We start from the raw sequence: 24,015 nt of genomic DNA, 5'->3' as shown, positions 1-24,015 counted from the left end.
AATTGTTGAAAAAGAGCAAAGAGAAGACCTGTCCTGTTTTATCTTTGACTTAGATGTCTATGTCTCATCACTCAAAGGCTGTCTGGGATTTGCTTGGGGAAAAAGAGCTTTTTTTGTTAACTTAAAAGCGGCGTATGTGTTTGATATCCGCCTTTCAAAAAAGCGTGAAAAGTGTGTCCCTGTGTGAAACTCTGATAATGTGCGCGTGCTGAGGTTTCACTAAAAAGATTTGGTTGAGTGTTGGGTGAAAGTGTTTTGTGCTGTCACCTGCCTGAACTGTAAGGATACCCAGTGGCTGGATAACAGACGGCGAGGCTGTATCTAACAAAGAGGATTACTTGGCGCTGCTCACGTTGCAGATATTAAAGCCTTCTGTGGCTCATTTCTTTGGAGCCAGTTTACATTAGAAGATAATATTACATTTATTGTATTACTCAAACTATGCCTGTGTGACATGATTATTAATATGGGTATTATTATAGTAAATACGTCTGAGACGCAGAGTTCACTTTTGACCACAGTGGCCTTACTGCAGGTTGTTCTTGAGCTTTTGAGCCACATGATCTTTATCAACAGTTTTTTTTTTTTTTTCCCAGCTTGTATTTGAATTTATTCTCACACACAGTGTAAGTAAACAGTGCAGCAACAACACAGCACTGCATTTCACTTCACAGAAGTGATATTACACAACAGACATGGCAAACAGAATACAGTATCTCAGAAATTATGAGTGTGTGAGAAATGAGATACATGTTCAAACAAGAGAAGGAGAAAAATCAAACGTTCAGTAAGAAATCGGTAGGCGTTATCTTAGAAGTGACTCGAAATTAATTCCTGACAATATAACCCCAATTCTTAAAAAGGTGAGACGCTGTGTGTTATGAAAGAAAACACCAGAAAAAATGATGTGCGCGTGTCATAAACACATTTTTAGCAGAATGTTTAAAGTGAAACATTAATACTTTGTTAAAAAAAAGGGGGGGGGGGGGGGGTTCATTTTGAAATTGATGGCTTGCAACATGTCTCAAAAAAGTTGGGACTGGGAGTTACCGAAGGTTAGAAAAGTAAATGTTCTATAAAGAAATGGAGGCAGGGACATTTTGCAACTAATTGGGTTAATTGTCATCAAAATAAAATGATTGGGTATAAAAAGAGCATCTTAGAGAGGCAGAGCTCCTCAGAAGTAAAGATCGGCAGAGGCTCAGCAATCTGCAAAAAAACCCTGCAAATTTCAGAGTAATGATGTTCAACATAAAATAAAGAACACTTTGAATACCTCATCATCTATACGGCCTAATATTTAATGATTCAGAGAATTTAGAGAAATCTCTGTGCACAAGGGACAGTGCCTGCCTGCCTGTCCTGACCTTTCACCAACTGAAAACATTTGGCACATCATGAAATGCAAAAATAAGACAAAGAAGGCCCGGAACTGTAGAGCAGCTAGAATCCTGTATCGGCCAAGAATTGGACAACATTCATCTCACAGTATCGCCCCCATTTTCTCTGTCATTGTATGGTCTTTACTTTACAACATAAAGCGACTTGAGGCAACTGTTGAATTGAATAAACGTGTCACTGTTCCAACTTTTTTTTTTGATGTTGCTTCCATCACATTCAAAATGAGTGGATATTTCTTAATTTTCTGAGGTTAAGTATTTGTTTTCTGTCTTCTATTGTGAATAACATGGGTTTATCAGACTTGCAAATATTTGCTGACGGATCTTTGGAGATGTTAAAAGTGTAATACATGAAGTCAAACTTCACATATCTATAAACAAGCCAGTTCTACAAATGGCTTCAACAAGCCATTTGCTGCTTTGATGCTGTATATATGTTGGTTCCTTCTACATCTGGCTGTAATCAGACTTCCCTGAATTATTCAACCAGGTGCAATTTGTTTCCACCAGGATGCTGTTCATCGACCTGAGCTGTTATCTGTGATTAACACATTACAAAACTGACATCGGAATATTTTACTGGCGTCACTCCGAGTAACATGCAACAAACTTTGAAAATAAACAGCCTCTTTACCCTCATTTCATTTCCTAATTTAAACCACCACTCTACATCTGACAGCAAAAACAAAAGGAAATATATGGAAAACTAATGGTGCTGGTATCAACTGGGAGTTGTCCTCGCTGCTCAGCTCCTCATCCTCTTTTTCTTATCTCTGCTCACACCCCTTTCCCTCTTCCTCAAGCCCCTCTCATTTACGTTCTATCTCTCAAGGTCCCCTCTCTGCGCTACCTGCCTATTATGCTTCCTCTGTGTGAACGGGGAGGAAATCATTGGAACGAAGCAAACCATTTATTAGCAGGGATGATCTAATTTGTGTTCAGCAGGATGCTTCATTTCAGGGTGAGAGTACATTTGTCTGCAGGAGGCTGTGTGAAATTGTCATTGCATTGGTCTAAATCCAACTTTTACAAGAACTTACTTCCAGAATTTAAATTTTTTTATTTTTAAATGCTTCCACAGCAGCCGTGTGTGAACTGTGAAATAGAATTGAAAGAAGTGGTGAGAGGGTTAAGGTCACTCAGGAAATTATAGGCTAATTATGGCAAATCTTCACACAAATGTCTAAAAGGATGAAATTAGATTGTGATGACATTGTATAATGAAGGTCACACAGAAGGTGCGAGTTCAGATATGTGCGTATATGGATGTAAGCTGCTGGAGTGGTGGGGTGTTCTCATACATATGGATTGGATAGTTTCTCTTCTAGGCGATTCTTATTGTTCTTGTCTTACGTCTTCAAATGTTGCCGGTAATACGATTGCACCCAAGCCAGCATCTTGTCGTCAATCTTTTGCATCTCATTTTTGCTGCAGTCGACTGTTTGATCAGTCTGATAAGTGTGAGACTTTATCAGAGCGGGTCAACCAGCTTCACAGTGTCTTCAACTACATCGCCTCTTCACAAAGCAATCACACACTCCGATAGGCAATGAAGTCCTTCGGGGTGTCACATGTATATTCAGACAAGAACAATTATGCCGTTACATACCGATCTCACCCCCTTTATGTAGTTCCATCGCCTGCCGTGCACTCTGCTGAGGCAGAACTCTTGACATAAGGTTAAGAGCATTTGTCAGATTGCTTCATGAACTTCATGAACTAGAGCCTGGAGTGTGTGGTGCACTATGCTCATTTCAATATGAGCGGCGCTGTGAGAGGATGTGCAGGATGTGTGGTGTTACTAGCAAGCTCTATAATGATTATTCCTGCAGGGTTACAGTGACTCGCTTTATTCTGTGCCTTGCTCAGCTAATTTCACACAGACCCAGAGGAGAAGCCCAGTTTGACCCAGTACTCGCACTTCAATCGCTGCTCTGTTCTCAGAGCTTTCAATACCGCTGACACTCCTTACATAGCCTCTCTCTCACACTCTCTCTCTTACCTCTTGATTCCTTCTTAATAGGCAAAGACTGAGCAGGGAAACTGTTTTGTTGTGCTGCAATCACCTAATTAGCCATTGAATGTGTTGGTTATCTTGCCGATAGGCAGAACGTAAACATCTGCGTTTGTTCATTGGGCTGATGTGAGTGTTTTAATCACAAGAACTCTAAGAACTGGTTGATTAGTATGTATATTATTTCAAAAACTAGGACCTGCAAGAACTGTTTGAAAATTAAACTCAAACACTTTTTTAATATATAGATCATAACAAAGTTACAAAAAATTTGTGGTTGATATTAGTAACATTTTTATATACATCAAGTCCCCTCTAAGCCATTGCTCTGTGCTTTTCCCGCAGGCGCTACGGTCAGAACTGAAGGAGCGTGAGCACTTGGTAATCAGCACTTTGGACCAGGCGAGGACGTTTCTTGCTGATCAGCCCATTGAGGGTCCTGGAGAGCCACGCAAGAACCTGCAGCCAAAGACTGGTTTGTTCCTTTTCATTAAAAAAAAAAAAATCTCTAACAGAATATATAAACTTTCAGTCCTGGAAACAGGTTTGAAAAGATAATTGCAGCTTAAAAATACTGCACACCACTACCGAGTCCATTAAAGCCATGCCATGCAGTTTTTTCCACCTCCTGAGTAAATTGTGGTAAAATCAGAGCTCATAATGAGGCTTAGGCAGTTTTATCTTTTAGGTATAGTAAGTATCTGGAGATAATGACATAATGAAAAACTATTAGAAACTCACAGTTCTCTGTGTCTCTAGTTAGTCTAGTCTGTTTTCAACAGATTTTAAATCACTAATCGCCTATTTTTGTAATTCACATATCATTTTTTTCCCTTGTGCGATATGACAAAAATCTCATCGTCCTGACAATGATATAAATCACAAAAATGTAATATTTTCTGTAAATTCTGTGAATCTCGGGCAACTCGACTTGCATTTAGTTTTTCCATCTCGGCGTCCTTTACCTGGATTCGAGTGTTTTAACCAATGCATGAAACTATACATTTTTAGACACAAGTTGTAACGGCAACCATTTTCTTTCAAAGTTTGAGTCTAAGGTTTATTTTTTTAGCACCTGACGGCTCTTTTTTTTGCTTCTCTGCATACTCTTTCACGTGATTCAGTTTATTTTGAAAAGTCTCAACAGGATCTTGAGCTTTATTGTGAAAGGTTTACGTGGAAAACAAACAAGCGGACAGCGGAGCCACGCGATGGTTTTACCGTCATTGTTGCTAACGACAACACATAAAAACAGGCGCTTGTCCGTCCATAGTGTGATTATATTAAATATGAGTGAAAGAGAGAACTTTAATACATTAATATAGCCACTACAGTGACCATCAAAACGATGAAAAAATATTGCCGTAAACAGTTAATTTTGACGTTTGACGATAGACGTTTTTATATCGTCATCCGATATATATCGTTATATCGAACAGCCCTACCCTTACATGGCCAGAATCTTGTAGAAACATAATTTCCCACTCTAAAATTGTACTGTATGACAATAGTAGATGGGTAACAACAATGCATTGATTTTGGACGCAGCCCGTGGTAATAAACTGCAGACTGTAAACACTTAAAAAGACAAAATTGCTTTGTAAAGCCCTGTTTTGAAGCCATCCACAATTAATACTGCCACACCACTAAATTTAATGCAATTTAGGCTGTTGAGTTATCAAAAAAGATCACCCATATATACATTAGCTACACAAAAATGTCTTTGTTGAAGCAGTTTCCATGTTTGCTTCTGTTGTAAAGTTGGACCTTTGGCCCCTGAAAGAACTCTAGTTTTTGGCACCTATACCTTGTCTTCATTTTTCAGGCATAGTGACAGAAGGATAGCAGCAGCACTGAAAAGGAAGGTTGTTAACACTGTTGTGAAACCCTCTATGATGTATGGTTTGGAGATGGTAGGTCTGACTCAAAGAGAGGAGGTGGATGAAGATGAAAATGTTTGGGAGTGACCTGGAGGGACAGATTTAGTGTCACAGTATGTCAGTGGGACAGTGCCAGCTAAGCATTTTGGAGACAGTGTAAGCAAAGCAAGAGGAGATGGTTTGGACATGTGTAACGGGGGGGATAGTGCATACACTGGACAAAGGATGTGAAATATGGAGCTGGCGGTAAGGATGAGAAAGACCTCAGAGAAAGTTCTAGAGAAGGTAGTGATGGAGGACATGCAGAGGGTTGATGTGATGCAAAAGAGAGGGTGAGGTGGTTGCAGATGACGTGCTGTGGTGCCCCCGAACGCGAGCCACAATATAAAAAAAAGGAGCTGGAAAAGGTTGCAGCTTGCATCCTACAAAGTCATTTGCTAAAGGTTTTTAGTTGGATTTAAGATACCTGGTGGTGCGGGTGTCTGGAAGGGCAGCATTCAAATCTGTGCAAAATCAAATATATGGATCCATCCGCTGTGATAACCTGATGTAAATGGGAGAACTGCCAGAAGAAACTTCTTCTTTTCTGCTCCACAAGGGTTTTGTTTTGGGTACCTTAACCTGTCATCAATCACAAGAATGTCTGCTTTTCAGCCAGTTTGAAGAACCAGAATCTAAGGTCTTATTTGCCTCACTTCTGAGGTTAAAATCATTCAAGCTGTTACCTCTGTTGAAGTTGGTATAAATAGACAAGGAGCTGGGCTTACAAATACACCAACTCATTCAGTATTCCCTCTCTGTCTCTTTTTGGGTGCAGCAGGGAAGTCTTCGTTAGGTCAGCATATTTCCCTTCTAACTAAACCCCTACTGTGTAAATAATTAAACCGACCCAAGGGAATGTGTAGGGGTGTGGCGAGACTTCAGAGCGCAGACGGATAGGCTTGTTGTCTGTGGTCTTTGATGCAGATATCAAAGTGTCATCTCATTGTATACAGTAAATCGATTTTTTTTAAAACGAGCTAATTTAAGATCAGAAGCTGTGCTTGTGGTGTAATGAGAGGATATTGAATGTGTCAGAGTAACACTCTGATAGTGTATTAGTATAGTAATGCTTTGTAAAGACAATCAAACGAGCTTACATTACTTTGCCTGTGTACATCATTCTTCTTTATAAACTACAGACACCATCAGTATCAGCAATGACATGAGGCTTCCTGCAGTGTCAGGCGTTTTTGTATGCCGGGAGCAAGATGAGAAAAAGCGAGATTGCAGAGGTGCAACAGGTGAAGATGGTAATTCAGTCACTACCCTGGAGATAAGACCTAAGAACTCCTGAGAGCTGCTCATCTTTTTTGCAGTTAAAATGATTATCTGGGGAGCAGTTTTCTCCTATACCTGCTCTTTCTTTTTTTTTTTTTATTCCCTCCTCTTCTCTAACCGCATCCTCAGATATGCCACAGTCGTCATGTCTTCTCACCTTCTGACTTCTTAGACTTCTGTCATTTCTTAGACCCTCAGTCTCTCTCATTTTTTTCCTGTCTTTCTCTTTGATCAAGCCTTGACTTTAGTTAAAGCTTCAGCGTCCTACCTTCTTTTCTTATTTTTCTGCCCTCCTGTTCTCCTTTGCTCCTCCATTCTCCTCGTGTTGAGTGTCGCTCATTTACCTAGTATGGGATCAAAGCTTTAACTGAAGAAGTGAGGACTCAAAAGCTGAATTCAGGGACAACAGTGAATAGTTCAGCAGGTCGTATTTGTGACTTGAATGCAGCTGAATTTGGCAGATAGCGTGTCAGAGAGCAGGTCAAGGCTGGCGAGAGTGATGGAGAAGAGGCGCGTGTGCAGTTTGGATTAGTTCAGGTTGTTACTGGAAAGAAGTTAGTAGACCTGAGACACAAAGGGACAAAAGAATTAGTTCTAAGGGTCAGAAAATTCTACATATCAGTTCTGACAAGACTGTAGTTTTTCTACCAGGCAGTACAAAGTCAGAAAGAGGATCGAAGGGCTGGGGTTTATATTGTCCTGGAGCTTGATTTGTCGATGGGTGTCAGGTTTGCAGATGAGTCATAGAAGGGTCAGACTTAGACATGAAAGATGTGCAACTACTGAAGGAATGTGCAATAAAAGAAAAAATGATCACAAAGGGCTTATTCAGCTGTATAATTATAGTAAAATTTGCAGATAAATGGCTCGTAGTTCTTCAGAATCTTCTGCCACATCATGTTAGGAAGAGAAAAGAAGAGACTTTAATAAAAATTTATACAGGTCTCTTCAGTGTTTTTGTTGTAGAAGTACGTATTTAGAGAACAATGATTAAATGTTGAAGATGGTAAAGGTTGTTTTTAGGAAGCTCTAGCACTGAAACGTCACAAGCATGTGTATTTTTGCAAGTGAAGCAGTGTGGGGGAGCCTGTTTGCAGCGCTGGAAAGAAGTCAAGGACTGTGAAATAAAAGAAAAGATCCGGTTCAGTGCAAGGATGTGAACACATTACAAATGCATTTCTATCATTTCTTCCATTTTATAGAAGTAGTCTTGAAATAAATGCCTTTCATTACCATATTGTGAAGAAATAACTGAACAAAATATGAAATAATAATGAAGGCCATGAGCATTTCTCCACAAAATGGCGTGCTTCTTTATTTCCCGTATTTTCTTTTTTTTATCTTTCAGATCTCACACCAGAGGAGAAGGCCCGAGGTTTGGCCCGGGCTATCCGAAAGCAATCTGGTGAAGTGAGGGAGCGGTGGGAGCGTCTGAAAGGGCACGTGGGCGGTTGGCAGAGTCAGATGGAGCGAGCCTTGGAGCGACTCCAAGAGCTGCAGAGCTCCATGGACCAGCTTGACCTGCGGCTGACTCGGGCAGAGGAGGCCAAAGCTACCTGGCAGCCTGTGGGCGATCTGCTGATCGACTCTCTGCAGGATCACATCGATAGAACCACGGTGAGTCAGAGGGTCAGATTTTTGCTAATGCACCATAACCATCCCTCTTATACTGTCAGATATGCTCAGTTTGAGTGCTGTTTAACAAATCTTGTTGTTTTCTGTTATAAAATCTTTGAAAATCCTGATTTTAAAAAAAGAAGAAGAAATGTTTGATGCTTCACATGGTTTCCCTGGTTCTTTATTTACTTTGTGTGTGTGTGTTTTTTTTTTTTAAAGAAAGTGCTACTTCATTTGAGGATATATTCAGTATAGTCTTGTTTGTTTACACATCATATTTGAGGATGTCTCGTTTTGCCAAGGAGAACCGGCTGAGAAACAAGCAACAAATTTAATTTAACAAGCAAGAAAAATGAGAGCATCTTCTTGTAAACTGTAAACAACAAATGAAAGAGTCGAGAAGCGGAGGACAAAAGGGCACTGAAAATAGCCAAGTCACGATTCACAGCCTGCATGAGGAAATTCAGCTGTTGCACTCATTTCTCTCTCTGCTGCACCTCAGATCTTAATCACCTGAGGTACAGCCAGTCCGGGCACTCGTATTTCTTTATATCCGTGTCATTTAGCGATCCACTTTAGATCAAATGGTCTATTGATAGATTAGATTGCAACCAGAGCAGCACTTGTCTCTAATATGGGAGACGGGTAGGACAGTACACGGAGGAGACTTTTTAAATGCAAATTTTAAAGCTGAAGCTGCAAACTTCATCTCCTGTTAGATTTTAGGTGGTCAAACAAGAAAGGGATAAACAAACAGCAGTCAGCAGTTTGGACTAAAGCATATTTATTTTAGGCTAATCTCACAACTATAATACAAATACGCTATCATCTTTTTCCCAGGCCTTCAGAGAGGAGATTGCCCCGTTGCGTCAGGACGTTCGAATTGTCAATGAGCTTTCTGCTGAGCTGACACCATTGGACATTCAGCTGTCATCCACAGCCTCGAGACAGCTGGACCAGCTCAACATGAGGTGGAAACTTTTGCAGGTACTTTAAATCCCCCTGAAACAGCTACAGATTTCGGAGCAGGAGTAGGGTTTTTTGTGTGTGTGTGTGTGTGTGTGTGTGCGCGCGCATTTTTTCCTCTATATTTTGTCACAGTTGTCTAAATGACTTCAAAGGAGACTGCGCTGTCTCGATGTTTTTGTTTTTTGTGTCTCCCTCGCTTTTTTTCACTGTATACCAATTTTACTTTGTCAGCTGAACACACGGGGATTTGGAGCCGTCCCTCTCCCTGTTTACTTGTTTTAGTTGAACGCAGCTTTATGTTCAGTGCGACACTTTGTCACTACACATCACTGGCCACTATTCTCGCAGCGCACCGGTCATATCCTTGGCTCTCTGCACGCTTGATAGTCACAGCTAGACAGTCACGAGTGTTTCTCAGAGTTGAACATGTCTCAGACCTCGAGGAGAAGTCGTGAAAAAGTCTCTTAACAAGTTATTACAAGGAGATAGAGGAGTGGGTTTTGAGCATGAGCGCTGGAGTTGTGTTGATATCCTTTAGACAAGTTTCAGTCATTTTTGTATTCTAATTGGGGATTTTTAAACTTAAAGGTGCACTGTTAGTCAGTTTTTAATCTCTAGATTGCTATGCCAAAGTAGCTTTTCTGTCATGTCTCTTAGATTTAGGGTCCTTGGCATTGATACCCAGTGATGCTTGAGATCTGCAGTGGTAGAGTGCGGTGGGACTTGACCTAAGCGGCTAAGAATGGCAGGAGACAGGTGCTGTCCAGTGTAGCGAGTGATTTATTCACCATTTTGTGATCAAACCATATTTACAAAAAGAAGAAGAAGCTCAACTCCATAGTTAACTCAGTTCAAATAAACATAACTGAACTTAAATCAGTGGAAATTAAGGTCAAACTGCACACAGCTACACTGACCTGGTCCTTTCCCCCCTGAACACCTGCATTCATCTGCTTAAATAGTCCACTCGCCCCTGGACTATTCCATTCAGTAGGTAAGATGAACATTATCATACTCAAACCTATACTGCTACTCTTTACTAGCAATAAAATCGCTACGGTGTAATCAATACATATTGCACCAATAAATCCATTTCTGTATAAACACAGTCTAAAATTCTCCCCCTTCTTCACCTGGTCTCTTCCTGTGACCTCAGATTAGCTATAAGCTATTAGCTATAAAGCTATAAATACAGGAAGTAAAGCTATAATTTCCTCCTTTTGTTCCTGGAACACAGGTAAGTAAGGGGAGTTCAAACTACACCAATTAACAGTTGAAATAAATAACATGTTAACTTGACAAACTTGTCAGAATTGATTTAAACCAAGATGTTATTGTACATAATCTGTAAAAGTGCAAAACATAAACAATAGTAGATGTTTGCCTATTGCAGACTACATATGAAATATGGTTAAATCAAAACAAGAATGTTAACTAAGAATATGGACAAATGGTGTTCTCACCCACTTTGTCACATAGAGGAACTGAATACAGGTTAGATGCTCAGCTGTGGACATGAGACAGATGTAGAGTTTTTTTCCAGTGCAATGTTTTTGAAGCTTCCTTTATAATTGAGGCACACAGTGTGGTTGCATTATTCGGGAATTTAAGCAGGAAAAGAAATGTGGCCCCCCTTCCCCGCTCAGCAAAACTGGTTAGCTGTGCTAATTTGTAGCCCTGTGATATTTTTTTTTTTCCAGTGCACTGCACAGATACCCACTAACAGTCTTGTTGCCTGGAATATGACTATAATTTAGATTGTGAGTCAGAGAAGGGCTTAGTTTCATTCTGTCTCTCTCTGTTGTCCGCTCTTTTCAGCTTCACTAATAAGCCAGATCTGGCTGTGTAGTTTGATGGTTTGGTTTTCATTTCCAGACAGCTACCATCTTCCTTGCTGCGGGAGAGTGAGGATAATAGTCACTAAGTGGCCAAAAAAGAAACTGAGCTACTGGTCTTTCTGTACCCATTTCCAGGATCCCTCTGTGATCTGGCTGACTTAATACCCGAGGCTCATGTGTGAATGTGCGAGTCTCAGTATTATAGGCTGCCAATACTGTCCAGCTAGTCAGAATGATGGAGCAAAGCAAATCATGTGCGGCAGGGCACAGGTGCAGTGCCTGAGAGGTCAATACACGGCTCTCAAAGGAGCGCGGGAGTAAGAGTCTGAGTGATTGATAACTTAAATGCTTTTCACACAAGTTTTTTTAAATTTTTTGTAAGCAAGCTGAAGTAGTAGTAGAGATAATAACATGGAGTAAACAGCAGTGTTTTAGCATTGATTTTGAAAGTATATAAGATTTTATGTTAACACACAAATAGGCACAGTGTGATTCTGGTGCTATGTTACAACTGCACCCAGACAAAACACCACTCTGTCTCTTCTTTCATCTTCCTGGCACTATGACACTATCTTCTCCATCACACATTCACTCTCATTACACTAGTAGCTTAATATTCCCTGAGGGATCAATAAAGTAGTGCGTTCTTATCGTGCCCTATTCATCTCGTATATCTCCCAATCTCGCCTAATCTCTTTCTCTTACTGTCTTTTCATCTTTATATCGGAGTGGTTTTTTTTTGGTTTTTTTTGTAAGCAAGCTGAAGTAGTAGTAGAGATAATAACATGGAGTAAACAGCAGTGTTTTAGCATTGATTTTGAAAGTATATAAGATTTTATGTTAACACACAAATAGGCACAGTGTGATTCTGGTGCTATGTTACGTTTCTGATCTTTGCAGGAGCATGTTTCTGATCGCCCCATATTGATATATATTTGTTGTTTTTGTGGGATTAGCTCAAAAGTAGAGATTTAGGAAACTTAGTGTTCTTGTGTGCTGCCTGATTTAGCTTCTTATGTGTTTCCCCGTTGAGTTTCTCTCTTCATTTTTCAATTTAAAAAAAAAACTTCCATTAATTCTCTGTTTCCCATTACGGTCACATATCAAATCTGGATAATGGGTTTCCCTCTGGCCCCAGCACCATGTGTCTACACTAGATGGTGGATTTGTGACCTGCAAGTCTATTTTGGTCCACAGTTACCTGTAATTGTCACTGCAGTGATTTGCTATGGGCTTTGAGCTCATTGTGTGCGAGCGTACAGCCGTACTGTGATTGACTGCATCCGGTGTAGATACTTATTAGCTGACACGTGCATGTAAGCACTCAGTTACCTGCTGTTTGTGGGTTTGACATGTGCTCAGCTAATTGAAGCTGCTTTATAATTTCCAGACAATGCTAAATGTCCTGAAATTGACACCAAGTGCCTGTGAGTCGAGTCAAGACGTGATACTGTGTATATGTATACCTCTATTGGAAATAAAATTTCTTGAGTTGGGGTCTTACAGAAAATCCACTTGTAACTTAATTGCACTGAAATTGAATTCTTTCCAACCATGACGCCAAGTCTAGCCACTGTAAAGTTCTGTCTGTGCGAGCAGAGCCTGCCAGCCCACAGCTGACTGTCTCTTCCTTGTGTGTGTGTGTGTGTGGTCATCATACAGGTGGCAGTGGATGACAGACTGAAGCTCCTTCAAGAAGCCCACAGAGACTTTGGCCCCTCCTCCCAACATTTCCTCTCCAGTGAGTACCAAGCCTATTACTTCTCTAAGGAAATTATAGATTTGGGGTGACTTGGTTTGATTCCACTCAGTTACACAGTTTCACATCGTCCAATTTCTCTCCCATGCCCCGTCTTTTCATCCTCAGCCATATGCTTCGCCGTCGCGGATGCTCAGTGGACGCGTGCACGCGCATACACATAGCGTGCAGACGCGCCACTTCACTCATGAATAATGCAAGGCTTAATTACAGCTCTGCACTGACTCCTTCCTCTCCCTCCCTCTTTAGAGTGGTCATTAGCAGAGCATAGAGAGTTAGAGACAAAGCTGGAGAGAAAAGACAAATGCAGAAGCGTGAACATTAAACAGAGCAGCCAGACTCCGGCTCCCTGCGCCTCTGTCGCGCTCTCCCTCGCTCTCTGACTTTCGTCATTTTCTATAATCATACAGCCATTAGTGTTCTCCCCGTTCCACCTGATTTGCTTTGCTGGCTGTCAGACACGGAGACAAAATGGACGGTGTGCGATTCAGAGCAGGTGGCATGCTCAGCCGGCATGCTGTGTCACCAACAGACACGAGTTTACAAAGTAAGCGCTGCTGAGAGCTCAGCAACTGCACCCAGACAAAACACCACTCTGTCTCTTCTTTCATCTTTCTGGCACTATGACACTATCTTCTCCATCACACATTCGCTCTCATTACACTAGTAGCTTAATATTCCCCGAGGGATCAATAAAGTAGTGCGTTCTTATCGTCCCCTATCCATCTCGTATATCTCCCAATCTCGCCTAATCTCTTTCTCTTACTGTCTTTTCATCTTTATATCGGAGTGTAGAGCTGTGTCAAGGAGGAGGGAAAGTGGGAGGGCGATAAATCAAGCAACATTTCTGCTTATTGCTTTTGAGAACATCTCAAGAGTTATATTTGTCTGGTTTTAACACTTTATCAGCTTGTCATTTTTAAGATTTCCCTTGCTTGTCTGTGTTTTTTGTCTTGTTTTGTGCCCCCCGTTTTTTCTCCCTCTATTTAAAAAAAAAAAAAAAAAAATCTTTTCTTTCATGTCCCATTGTCTCCCTCCTCCGGATTTTCTGCCAAGAAAACAATATCCATTTACCCAACCCCACCCCCCACCCCCCCCACCCCAATTTCATGCTCCGTGAGAGTCTTCCTTATACATCTAGACTGTGTTATAATGGAAGCGTTACATGTAAAAATTATTTCAAGTCAAGGTCCAAACACTAAATGGATTATTTCACTGCTTGGTGGAATTGTGCAGCATTTATTAAGATGGCGTTTGGATTTTAGTTGCCCGACTTTTTGTCTTTCCCCTCATCTCACTGCTCTCTTTATCTTTGTCTCTCTCTGTCTGCAGCATCTGTACAGCTCCCCTGGCAACGTGCAGTTTCTCAGAATAAGGTTCCTTATTACATCAAGTAAGTGGCGAGAAATGGCTTCGATAGCACTCACTGTGCCTGTATAAACTGTATGCATGCGTCTGTCTGTGTGCTGTAGTAGGTTAGAAAAAAATGCTATTTGAAATGGAATGATTGTGTGTGAGTGATTTTTTTTAAATGTCTTTTTTTCCAATCAAATTTGAGTTTGCTTTAATTTTTTGCTTTAATTTTCATTCTTGGGATTTCTTTGTCCACTGGTAGTCTCAAGCACCTGAATTTTATTACATGACCTTTTGCGGCATATGACCATAGTAGAATATTTCAAGTCTAGACTGTGCAACTTTGTAAAGTAATCTCCTAAAGGACCTCTAAGGCTTTTAAGGGAGTATTTATAGGGCATGACCCTTTTGTAATTTTGCAATAACTTCTTCCTTTAAAACGGTCAGTTCCCCAAAGTTAAGTCCGTGCAAAGTTCATTTGTACTTATCTGAGAATAATGTAGGCAACTGTCTGTTGAAGTGACAGTGAGCAGGCTGGTGCCATGTGTCATGTCTCTTGGACGCTCTACTCAGGCAGCATCATTGTCTAAACCCTTTCAGCAGGTCATCCACAAATCAGAAGGTTGGTGGTTCGACACCTTGGTGATTAAAGCCGATTAGATAGTAGGTGCAGAAAATGACTGGTGTTGACTGATGATAATGGTATGATGGGGTTTGAATGGGTGAACGAGGCATGCTGTATAAAGTGCTGTGAGTGCTCAAGTAGACTATGCATTCACACTCAAGTGATCAGGAGCAACTGCTACTTTTGACCGTCTCCTACCTCCTGAGTGCTTTGAGCGTGGAATCGAAAAGCTCTATATAGAACCGGTCTATTTACCATTTACATTTATTTAATGTCCTGATTTGAATCTCCTGACATTGTGTTCGTTTCAGGTGTGAAAACAGTCTTTACTGTCATACGATCTTTTCTGCCTTTTAAGTAACAGATTTGGTAGAAAAGTTGAAGTTTGCACATTTATGACATCTTTATTCATCTCAAGGTAGATTCAGATGCGGGCAGTATGGTGCAGACCGAAATGATTTGCATTTTGAAAATGCTGAGAGCTGATTGTGAAATGGCTCATTATTATCTGATCTTTTCAGTTTTTTCTTTTGTGCGTCAGAGCTGTAACCTCTTGTGACCTCCGGTAAACACCGCCTGGTCATGGATCTTAGTAGCTATTTGTTTTTCCTTTGTATTTTCTGTGCATTTTCTTTGTCGTCCAATTAAGAACTTCTTTCTCTCGCGATTGGTTTTTGTCTGTAAATTACCATTCAGGCTGTTTCACCTGCACATTTCACATTCAGTTCAACAGTAGCACTTCCTTTTGAATAGATAATATTTGGCTGAATCCCAGGACTGCTTCCCATATTCTTCTAACAGTGGCTGTAATGACTTTAGCTTGACATCTCGCTTCCCATTCTAATTTTTTGCCAAATCACTCCAAACTGCAGGTTTTTGCTTAAACGGGCAGAAATGGCGTCCAGGACAGCTTTTCTACTGCTTAGGAGATGTCAGTTTTGAAAGTATAAAGGACCTCATTATCCAAAAAACATCTAACTGTACGTCAGTAAATTGCTGCCTTAACCAGATCTACACTTATTTTTGTGTAGCGGTTAGAAAACTCTATTTCAGCTATCATTTATCAGTTCTGCTGCTCTCTGGTTTCTTTTATAACGCTGTTACTGCCTGTATTTATTTTTAGGATGATAAAGTGGTAGCGTTTTTTCAGGTTGCCCTCCTAAATCATCCTGTGCCCTGAGTGGAAATGTCACCGTCTCAGTTAAAATTGTCAAATGGCCATTTACACAAGGGAAAAACCCCACTTGTTCACTGTCCACAGAACAGTCCACAATAAAAGCTACAGCTATGAAGATTTAAAGATACAGTCATGTTTCGGTAACTAGTTAAATGTCTTCAAAAAAAGTTTGATGAATCCATTTTCCAAAAGATTCTATATTATTAAGTGTGGTCACAATCTCAGCTTCTATAGTTTTATTTTTATGTAGAAAATCTGTCTGTTGTTGTTTATTTGGTGATGCGTTTGTGTGCATATAGGCAGTAATGAAGAAAAACAAAATTTCATAATAATCTTTTTTGCTGGACGGTATTAAGAGGCTTAAGTGTTAAATCATGTTAATAATACAATGTTTATGTACAGCCTTGTGAATGGTGTCTAAAAGCCTTGTGTTTTTAGAGGAAGAGGCATGTAAAGCCATTTTTAGATTGAATAACAAGACAACACCGTTTTCTGCCTGACTTTCAGTCTCTGACACTATTGTGGAGACATTTTGAACCAATCTTTTTTACAACGTGGCTTCACTTCGTTGAGGTTTGTAGGTATTTGTTTATGCACCGCTCTCTTGAGGTCCCGCCACAGCATTTCAGTCACTATTTAGCTGTCAGCCTCATATTTGTTACACAGAGGAGTTTATGGCTGTGAGGTTCCCTGTGGCTGTCAAACAAGCTCAAATCATCACCCCTCCGCCACCGTGCTTAATAGTTGGTGTGAGGTGTTAGAGCTGATATGCTGTTTGCCAAACGCATTATAGTCAAAGGGCATTGTTCCAGAAGTCTTGTGCTTTGTTTTTTGTTTTTCAGAGAGGATTTCTCTCTTTATCTTCAAACAATCCATGCTTGTTAAGTTCTTTTCTCTTTGTACTCTCATGAACTTTAACATTTTTAACATTTAAGCTGCCGATTGAGGTCTGTAGTCTGAGATGTAGCTCTTGGGGCATTTCATGGTGTGAATTTGCTGGGATGTCCATACCTGGGAAGTCTGGCATTGTATTCACACACCCACTTTCTCCAGAACAGTAAACTGCCAAAGCTTCTGCTTTTATAGAGGTGCTCACACTTACTGGTGCTGAGGTGCACTTGATTAGCATTTGATTAGCAGCACCTGGCTGCTTCTTACCCTCTTAATTTGGATGTCAACAGTAAGGGCGTCTGAAAAAAATCTTTGTTTTATATGATAGGTCCCCTTTAAAGAGCTAGGTAATGTCTAGACGAAGACAAACATGGGATTTATATATATAGAGAGAGGGGAGGGACACCTGCTTTGGGTTTGGGCCTGCATCTTGGCACTAGAAAGGGTTCAGATGTGAAAGCCAGTGACTCGGAGGACAGGCTTTATAACTTTAGAGTCAACAACAGCCTGTGATCACAGATGTGGCCAGCCAATGAACCTGCGTCCACCCACTCATACAAACACACAAACAAAATACAGGGGTATTTAAGTACCTGGGACACATAAATAAAGTGTCCCAGGTACTTAAATTTAATAATCGAAATTTTAATCATATACGTAATAATTTAAATATGAATGTTGCAAAAACTTATTTTTACTCAATGATCATCTCTCATATGGACTATTGTTTGACGTCCTGGTCACTTGCTTGTCCAACAACACTTAAAACTATTGAAAACATTTATAAAAGAAGTTTAAAACTACTTGACAAAAAACCGACTTCCCACCACCACTGTCATGTGTTAAAAAAACATAAATTACTGAACTTCAATAACTTAGTGAAACTTAAAAGAGTGAGTTTAATATATAAAGTCTTACACTCCCTTGCTCCACCACCACTAAAGCAGTTCATTAGGCATAAAGAAAGCTCAGACAGGACCACTCGAGCTACAATCCGAGGAGACTTGTTTATACCCCACAGACGGACAGCATTTGGGCAGAAGGTCCTTTCTGTCCAGGGTGGCCATCTGTGGAACAGTCTTCCTCAACCCATTAGAGAATGCTCTACACTCAATTTGTTTAAGGCAAAGGTTAAAAAGTGGTTATGGACAAATCAAGTGTGTGATCGTGTATGAGTTGTATAGTTTTAATGTTTTATTTGGGAACAGAATGGTGTGTATGTGTAAGTTTGGTGATGGAGTTTTTATTATGAATGAATGATGAATTTTTATGAATTATTATGTCTATTTTTATGCTTAAGGACAACAGATGGAAATTAGTCCTTGGCTATAATCTGGTATGTTTACATTCATGTAATTTTTTTTTACATTTATGTTCATTAACATGCACTGTCCTAACTAAATAAATATATAAAGTATTCACAGAAAACTGTACACAGAAATGTATTTAGAGACACAAGCAGTGATATATATTTTTTCTATTTCAAATTGAAGCTAGTCTACAGCAGTATCCTCCTCTCTCACATCCACACATTCGGCCTTGGAGGCAGTTTTAAAATTCCACCTAATTTGTTGTTTGAATTCAAGTCTAAATCCATCTCCAGGACTAATCACAGGTCGCTTTTTGTGCCGTGACATCCTTGGGACATCAGTGCCTCTCTCTGAAACATTCATTTCCCCAAACTCCTCCCCATCTCGTCTCCCATCTCCTTTCATACTCTGCCTCTTTTCTCCGGGCTGACAAAGGGCCTCTGATTAAAACTGTGTCTTTGTCTACCCCCTGTAGCGAGCAGTTCCAGTGACATTTTGTGGGGAAACTGAAATGGCTTCACATAAGTTCGGTGTATTTATTGCATCATGCTGGCAACCTCATATGCTTTCCCATTTCACCACTGGCACCCTCTCGACATTCGAAGAAATCTTTGGTTGTGCTGTCTGTCTGTGTTTGTGTTAGGAGACATTTGGCACTGTGAAATGGTGCCAAACGGTTATGGTGGGGTTGAGCCTAGCAATAACCCCACCCCCCCCCAAAAAAAACAGCCACTCTGCTCACTGTGACAGTGTGCTCCTCAGGATGTCTAGTTTAGGAAGTTTTAATAGGAATCCTAAACTATTTGAACCGTAACTCAAAAGCCCAAAAAAGGGGGATGCTATTATAGGAAAGATGGGGGTGGCTTTTTAAGGGAGGGTGGAGGTGGAGCGGTGAGAGACAGAAGATGTCAGGTGGTGAATGCAGGCACTTATCACCTGTCACAGACACTTGGTGATAAGCCTGGCAGGCTGCTGTCAGTGGGGGGAAAAAATAGTTCTTGAAATCTTCCTCGTGCTTACTCAGATATTTCCCTGATTCTGTGTCTTTGAATATCCAGATATGCTACTAATCATTCAAGTGCACGCTCATGATTATTCATGGAAGTCTCTGAGCGTGTGACAGTGACAAATTCCCACCACCCACCAGCAAAGCGACTGCAGACGTGTTTGGCCACACTGTTGCCGTTTTTAGGGAATCGTCTCCGGCCGTGCTGTGATTGTAGATCTATCCAAGAAGGATTTTGGCTTTTCCCTCAGGAAATATGAAACGTCTAGGTTACTTCTAGGGTAGAGGGAAAGAGTAGGAGGTTGTTGTGGTTATAATTTATTTTTAAGAAGCACCAATGAAGACGTAGTAATTAGCAGAACCACTTTAACCTTCAATGAGACTCTAAGTAGCTGGAAATTGTAAAGCTACACAAGCTTGATAAGCTAAACTGCTATTATTATTATGATCAGTTAATCTAAGAGGGTCAGATCGTATCACTTATGTCATAACTTCAGCTGCCTATTATGCTGACTTGGTGAGACAGAAATCTCATTAAAACATCTTGTAAAAGGTTATTTTCCCCTCACAGTACCCTTGTGGATACGTAAATATCATCCTTTTCTTTGTGCCTGCTGCTGCATCCCCTTTCTGTGACGCCGTTCGACTTGTAGATGGTTATTCTGAGATGTCATTTAATGACTTTTATGAGGGAAAATGTCACATGCATTAAACAAGACCCAAGAGGATTCATCTCCAGAACTCCTGTCTCACAGCTATCTGCTGCCTGACGAATCGGCAAAACCACTACGTGTCATCAGTGGCCGCTTTAATTGCCTTGTTTCTAATTGAATTTCCTTTTAATTTGATGCATATGAGAAGTCATTTTCCACTGTGGAAATCAATGTCGAGGAATTTGGAGAAGTGTTCAATATCTATCACGCTAATCCTTGAGTTTGAAAAGCTCGAGATATTGGAATGAAATAACTTCAGACGCTCAACTCGATTGAAATTGGCAGCCTTGCATCATGGTGTGCTTTTGGAGTGTTTTTGAACTTTGTGGTGCATTCAAATGCTTCTTGAAAGTTAGTAAAGGACAATTATCCATCGTAAAATCACCAATTAAACAATTAAAAGTAGCTTAGTTAATTTATTGACTCATAACCTGGCTTAATTTCATGAGGTAATAAAAGATTTTCGCTCAGACAACAGCTTGGAGATAAATAGGATTTGGAGCGTAGGAAGAGAAGGAGTGACAGCTGTGCTGTGTTTGCACCTGCTGCTGGCGACACTAAACAGGAATCAGTGATAAAAGCCAGAATGAACAACAATGCTGAGGACAGGCTTATGACTTACAAGTCAATGACATCCCGTGATCACTGATATGCCCAGTCAATGAAACATTCAAGAATGCTTCTATGTTCAACCATTTGGATTAGTCAAGCTGGTGTGAAAGCTATTTGTTGACTACAGTGTGAGCTAAACAATATTCCTGAAAAAGGAGGGTCTGAATTTACATTACAATGCGCTAAACACGTATGAGCCAAAGCAGCAGACTTCAAAGAAGCATAATGGGCATGACTACTCGGCCGTTTGGTCTCCAGTTGTCCATCTAGGCTCAAGTCCACTCCTAAATTTTGTCGGTTTACCTTTCAAGGTTTTCTGGATCATGACCGTTAAACTTGGATTGAATTTTAGGGAAGTGAATAAAAAAACTTGGGCATGCACCAAAGTTTGGGGCACGAAAACTCAGGATGTTATAGTAGATGTTTTGACCCTGTGGGATAAATTTACAGTGCACAATCCAGTGGAAAAAAAGGAGGGAAAACCCAAACAAAAATAACAAGCATGCTCCTAGTGTTACTCCCAGCCTGACGCACTGCCTTTCAGCTTTTCCACTGAAAGCTGCTGTTTCCAGTCAGGTAAAAACAGCTGAGACACAGTGATCATCTCTGGGGATAATCGTCAACACAAAAGTCCAGCCAGTGTGAAATAGACACAGATTTTTTGCTCTTTAGCAAAGTTAGCCATCCATGGTAAAACGTTGTAAAGGTTTAGTTCTAATGTGTGTTTACTGAATCAAGCCGTCAAGCCTGATTTGTTTGTATAAAGCCAACCTTACCCTGAATTTTACTGTGGATGAATGTTTCACACTGCGCCATCTAAACTGTAACAGCTTTGTCATAAGTGTGCCATCACTTCACTTAGCTTTCTTTTTTCCCCCCCCTGCCTTCCTACAGGACAACAAAAGGACTGACATTGCAAAGGGAATATTTTGAGGGGAAAGAAGTGAAGACTGTTAAATTTGACAATTCAGTTGTCCCCATCATGGCATTCATGAGCTGTGGATATGAGCACAAGCTGTCTAATCTCTCTGGTGATGGAAATACTGGCTGCCGTGTGTGTGTGTGTGTGTGTGTTCAGAAGTCTGATTTTTGATGTTTTGTGAGTTCATGTGTATCCTATCAGTGTACTAGTTCTGTCTCGTCTGCGATGTACCATTCGACACGTCGGTGTAAAAAAACATTTTATTGGTGATAGCTGCTTGTGAATGTGGTCTGCATAGAGATCATGCTCTTTCTCCTAGTGTTTGTTTGTGTGGAGCAAATATCAGCGAATCCCCTACCAGCCTTTGACAATTTAGGCAAATGTTTCGCAGGTCCTTAGTGCAGGAATGTCCCGGCATTAAATATGCCTGCTCAGGTGTGAAAAGGGTCACCAGTCTGCGTAGCCGTTGAATAGCGATGAACATCTGCGCAAGAGGAGGGCTTATGCCATCCACTTCGCCGCTGCGCTTCTCTGTCAGCACTCGGCTTTACTTCCTGCCGACTGTCAGCAGAGAGCGAGCCATCGCAGAATCCACAGGGGAGCCTCTGCATTCTGAAGCAGACTTTTATTTTTTTTAAAAAGATCTTCCAGAAAACTCCTCAAACATCCCACGCAGATCTGAGTGTGGCTTCTGACAGCCAGGTGCCTCCTTGAAATATTATGCAGGCGTACGCACACACATACACACACGTAAGGCCACATCATGGCCAGAATAGCTCAAATAAAAGAAGTGATTGGCAGGCGAAACAGCTATGTTTGATCATTCTTTTTAAATGTTTTTTTTTTCCTTCTCCTACTGTTGGTTTTCCGACTGCTTTTATTTGTGTTAGGTGTGCGTGCGTGCGTGCGTGCGCGTGCGTGCTGTGGCTTCTACCTGAAGCAGAAATGTAAACAGAAGGTTTAGACTTGGTCCCCTCATGTTTATTATGGTATTTGAAAGGAAAGGTGGGTGTGTGTGTCTGTGTTGTTTCATTAAGAGTTCTGTGATTTATGATGTATTCGTAGCCTCTGTCTCCATTTCAGGGGTGATAACAAAAGAGATGCCAATATGAGCGTCCACAGTGTCTGTACTGTTCCAGTGATGATGATAAAAGTAATGTTAGCTTCTGTGTAATTCCACTTGTTTATCCTTTTGCTCAGTTTCTCTGTATGATTTTTGCATACCTTTCTTATTCAGTGTTTTTTTTCTTGTTTTTTTGTGATAAGCCTTGAAAGTGTAGAAAGTATTTATGAGTGTGTGTGTGTGTGTGTGTCTGTGTTTAGACATCAGCAGTTGTTCTGTTTATGTGTCAGCTCATGATTTTGTGTATTTTGCACTCTTAAGTTTTCTCTTCTGTGTTTCCATTTTTAGTCATCAGACACAAACGACGTGCTGGGACCATCCAAAGATGACAGAGCTCTACCAATCACTAGGTATAGAACATAGTATTATGTATGAGGACTTAGGCTCCCGACTTATTTTTCAAAATAAATGTCGCTTCAGAAAATTGCTAAGAATAAACTTATTTCCAACTTTATATAGTGTTATTTAGCTGGGGTTTCTTTGCCCAGGTAATAAGATACTGACGGAGAAATGTACAATGGAGATATTAAAAATTCAATTTAAAAACATTTCCATACCAAAAAAAGACTGTCACGCAAGATAATCCACAGAATTCACTGTCAGCTTTTTTCCCCCTCAGCATTTCTTTGGGGGAAAGTTGTTCCAATGCGAACTTTTCACAGTCTGTACTTCATATTATCCAAAGTACTGAGGTTGCTGATCCTGAAAAGAGATGCTGCTGTTAAATATTTCAAATGTAATCTGTCATTCCTCTGTGCTTCACATAACGCAATTTGTCTGTATGATGCTAGGGTCCAAAAACTTTTTCTGGTCTTTAGTCCTGTCACAGGGATTAAGGCGGGGTACCCCATGGACGGGTCGACAGCTCACACAGAGACAGACTCATATTCACAACTATGGGCAATTTACCTCATCTTTGTACTGTGAGAGGAAGCCGGAGTACACAGAAAATGCACACCAGCACAGGGAGAACATGCAGATGCCACGCAGAAATGTCCACTGAGTCAAACCCAGCACTTATTAACCACACTAACACAAGGCTGGTTTTGGTTTTGTGAACTAAAGTTTACTTAAAGTATGAATTAAGTGTTAATTTACTGAATGTGATTTGTAAGTCAGGTAAAATTGTCATTAGGTGTCAGCTGATCGTGACGTATCATAGCTGATACGTTCCCTGACTTCGTCCAACTCTGGCATCTCTAAGAAACTGATTGAGAATCTCAAATAAAGCCGATGCATGCCTACAAAGCAGCGGAAGGCTATAAAAAGATAGCAAAGTGCTCCCTGTCAGAAATGCAGTGAAGGTGAAGAAGAAGAATACTTTAAGACTGAAATGTACATCTGCTGGACCGGGAGGCAAAGTAAAGCTTCACATGACTGCAAAGTAGCTGCAGAAAGGTTTAAAGGCTCTGCAGCTTCCCATCAGGGTGTGGGCTGAAGCATCATCACTGTGATCTCAACTTCTGCACAGCAATATCTGCATGAA

General features: G+C 40.6%; 1 protein-coding gene across 5 annotated transcripts in view; it reads left to right on the top strand.

The window, feature by feature from the left end:
• The window catches only part of utrn (utrophin), a 196,126-nt gene that overhangs the window by 123,315 nt on the left and 48,796 nt on the right, over nt 1-24,015 (top strand). For all 5 annotated transcript variants that reach the window (XM_086264203.1, XM_086264200.1, XM_086264201.1 and 2 more), the window contains 6 exons: nt 3,760-3,889; nt 7,963-8,231; nt 9,072-9,218; nt 12,701-12,779; nt 14,130-14,190; nt 22,818-22,879. In XM_086264203.1, the coding sequence (XP_086120329.1) occupies nt 3,760-3,889; nt 7,963-8,231; nt 9,072-9,218; nt 12,701-12,779; nt 14,130-14,190; nt 22,818-22,879 (748 nt within the window). The remainder of the gene's footprint in view (nt 1-3,759; nt 3,890-7,962; nt 8,232-9,071; nt 9,219-12,700; nt 12,780-14,129; nt 14,191-22,817; nt 22,880-24,015) is intronic.

The sequence above is a fragment of the Aulonocara sp. 'chitande type north' Nkhata Bay genome, linkage group LG15 (assembly GCF_057382095.1).
Source record: "Aulonocara sp. 'chitande type north' Nkhata Bay isolate Kocher_YH1m ecotype deep benthic linkage group LG15, A_spYH_male_GT1.1, whole genome shotgun sequence".
Lineage (NCBI taxonomy): Eukaryota > Metazoa > Chordata > Actinopteri > Cichliformes > Cichlidae > Aulonocara > Aulonocara sp. 'chitande type north' Nkhata Bay.
This window is presented reverse-complemented; position numbering and strand designations above follow the sequence as displayed.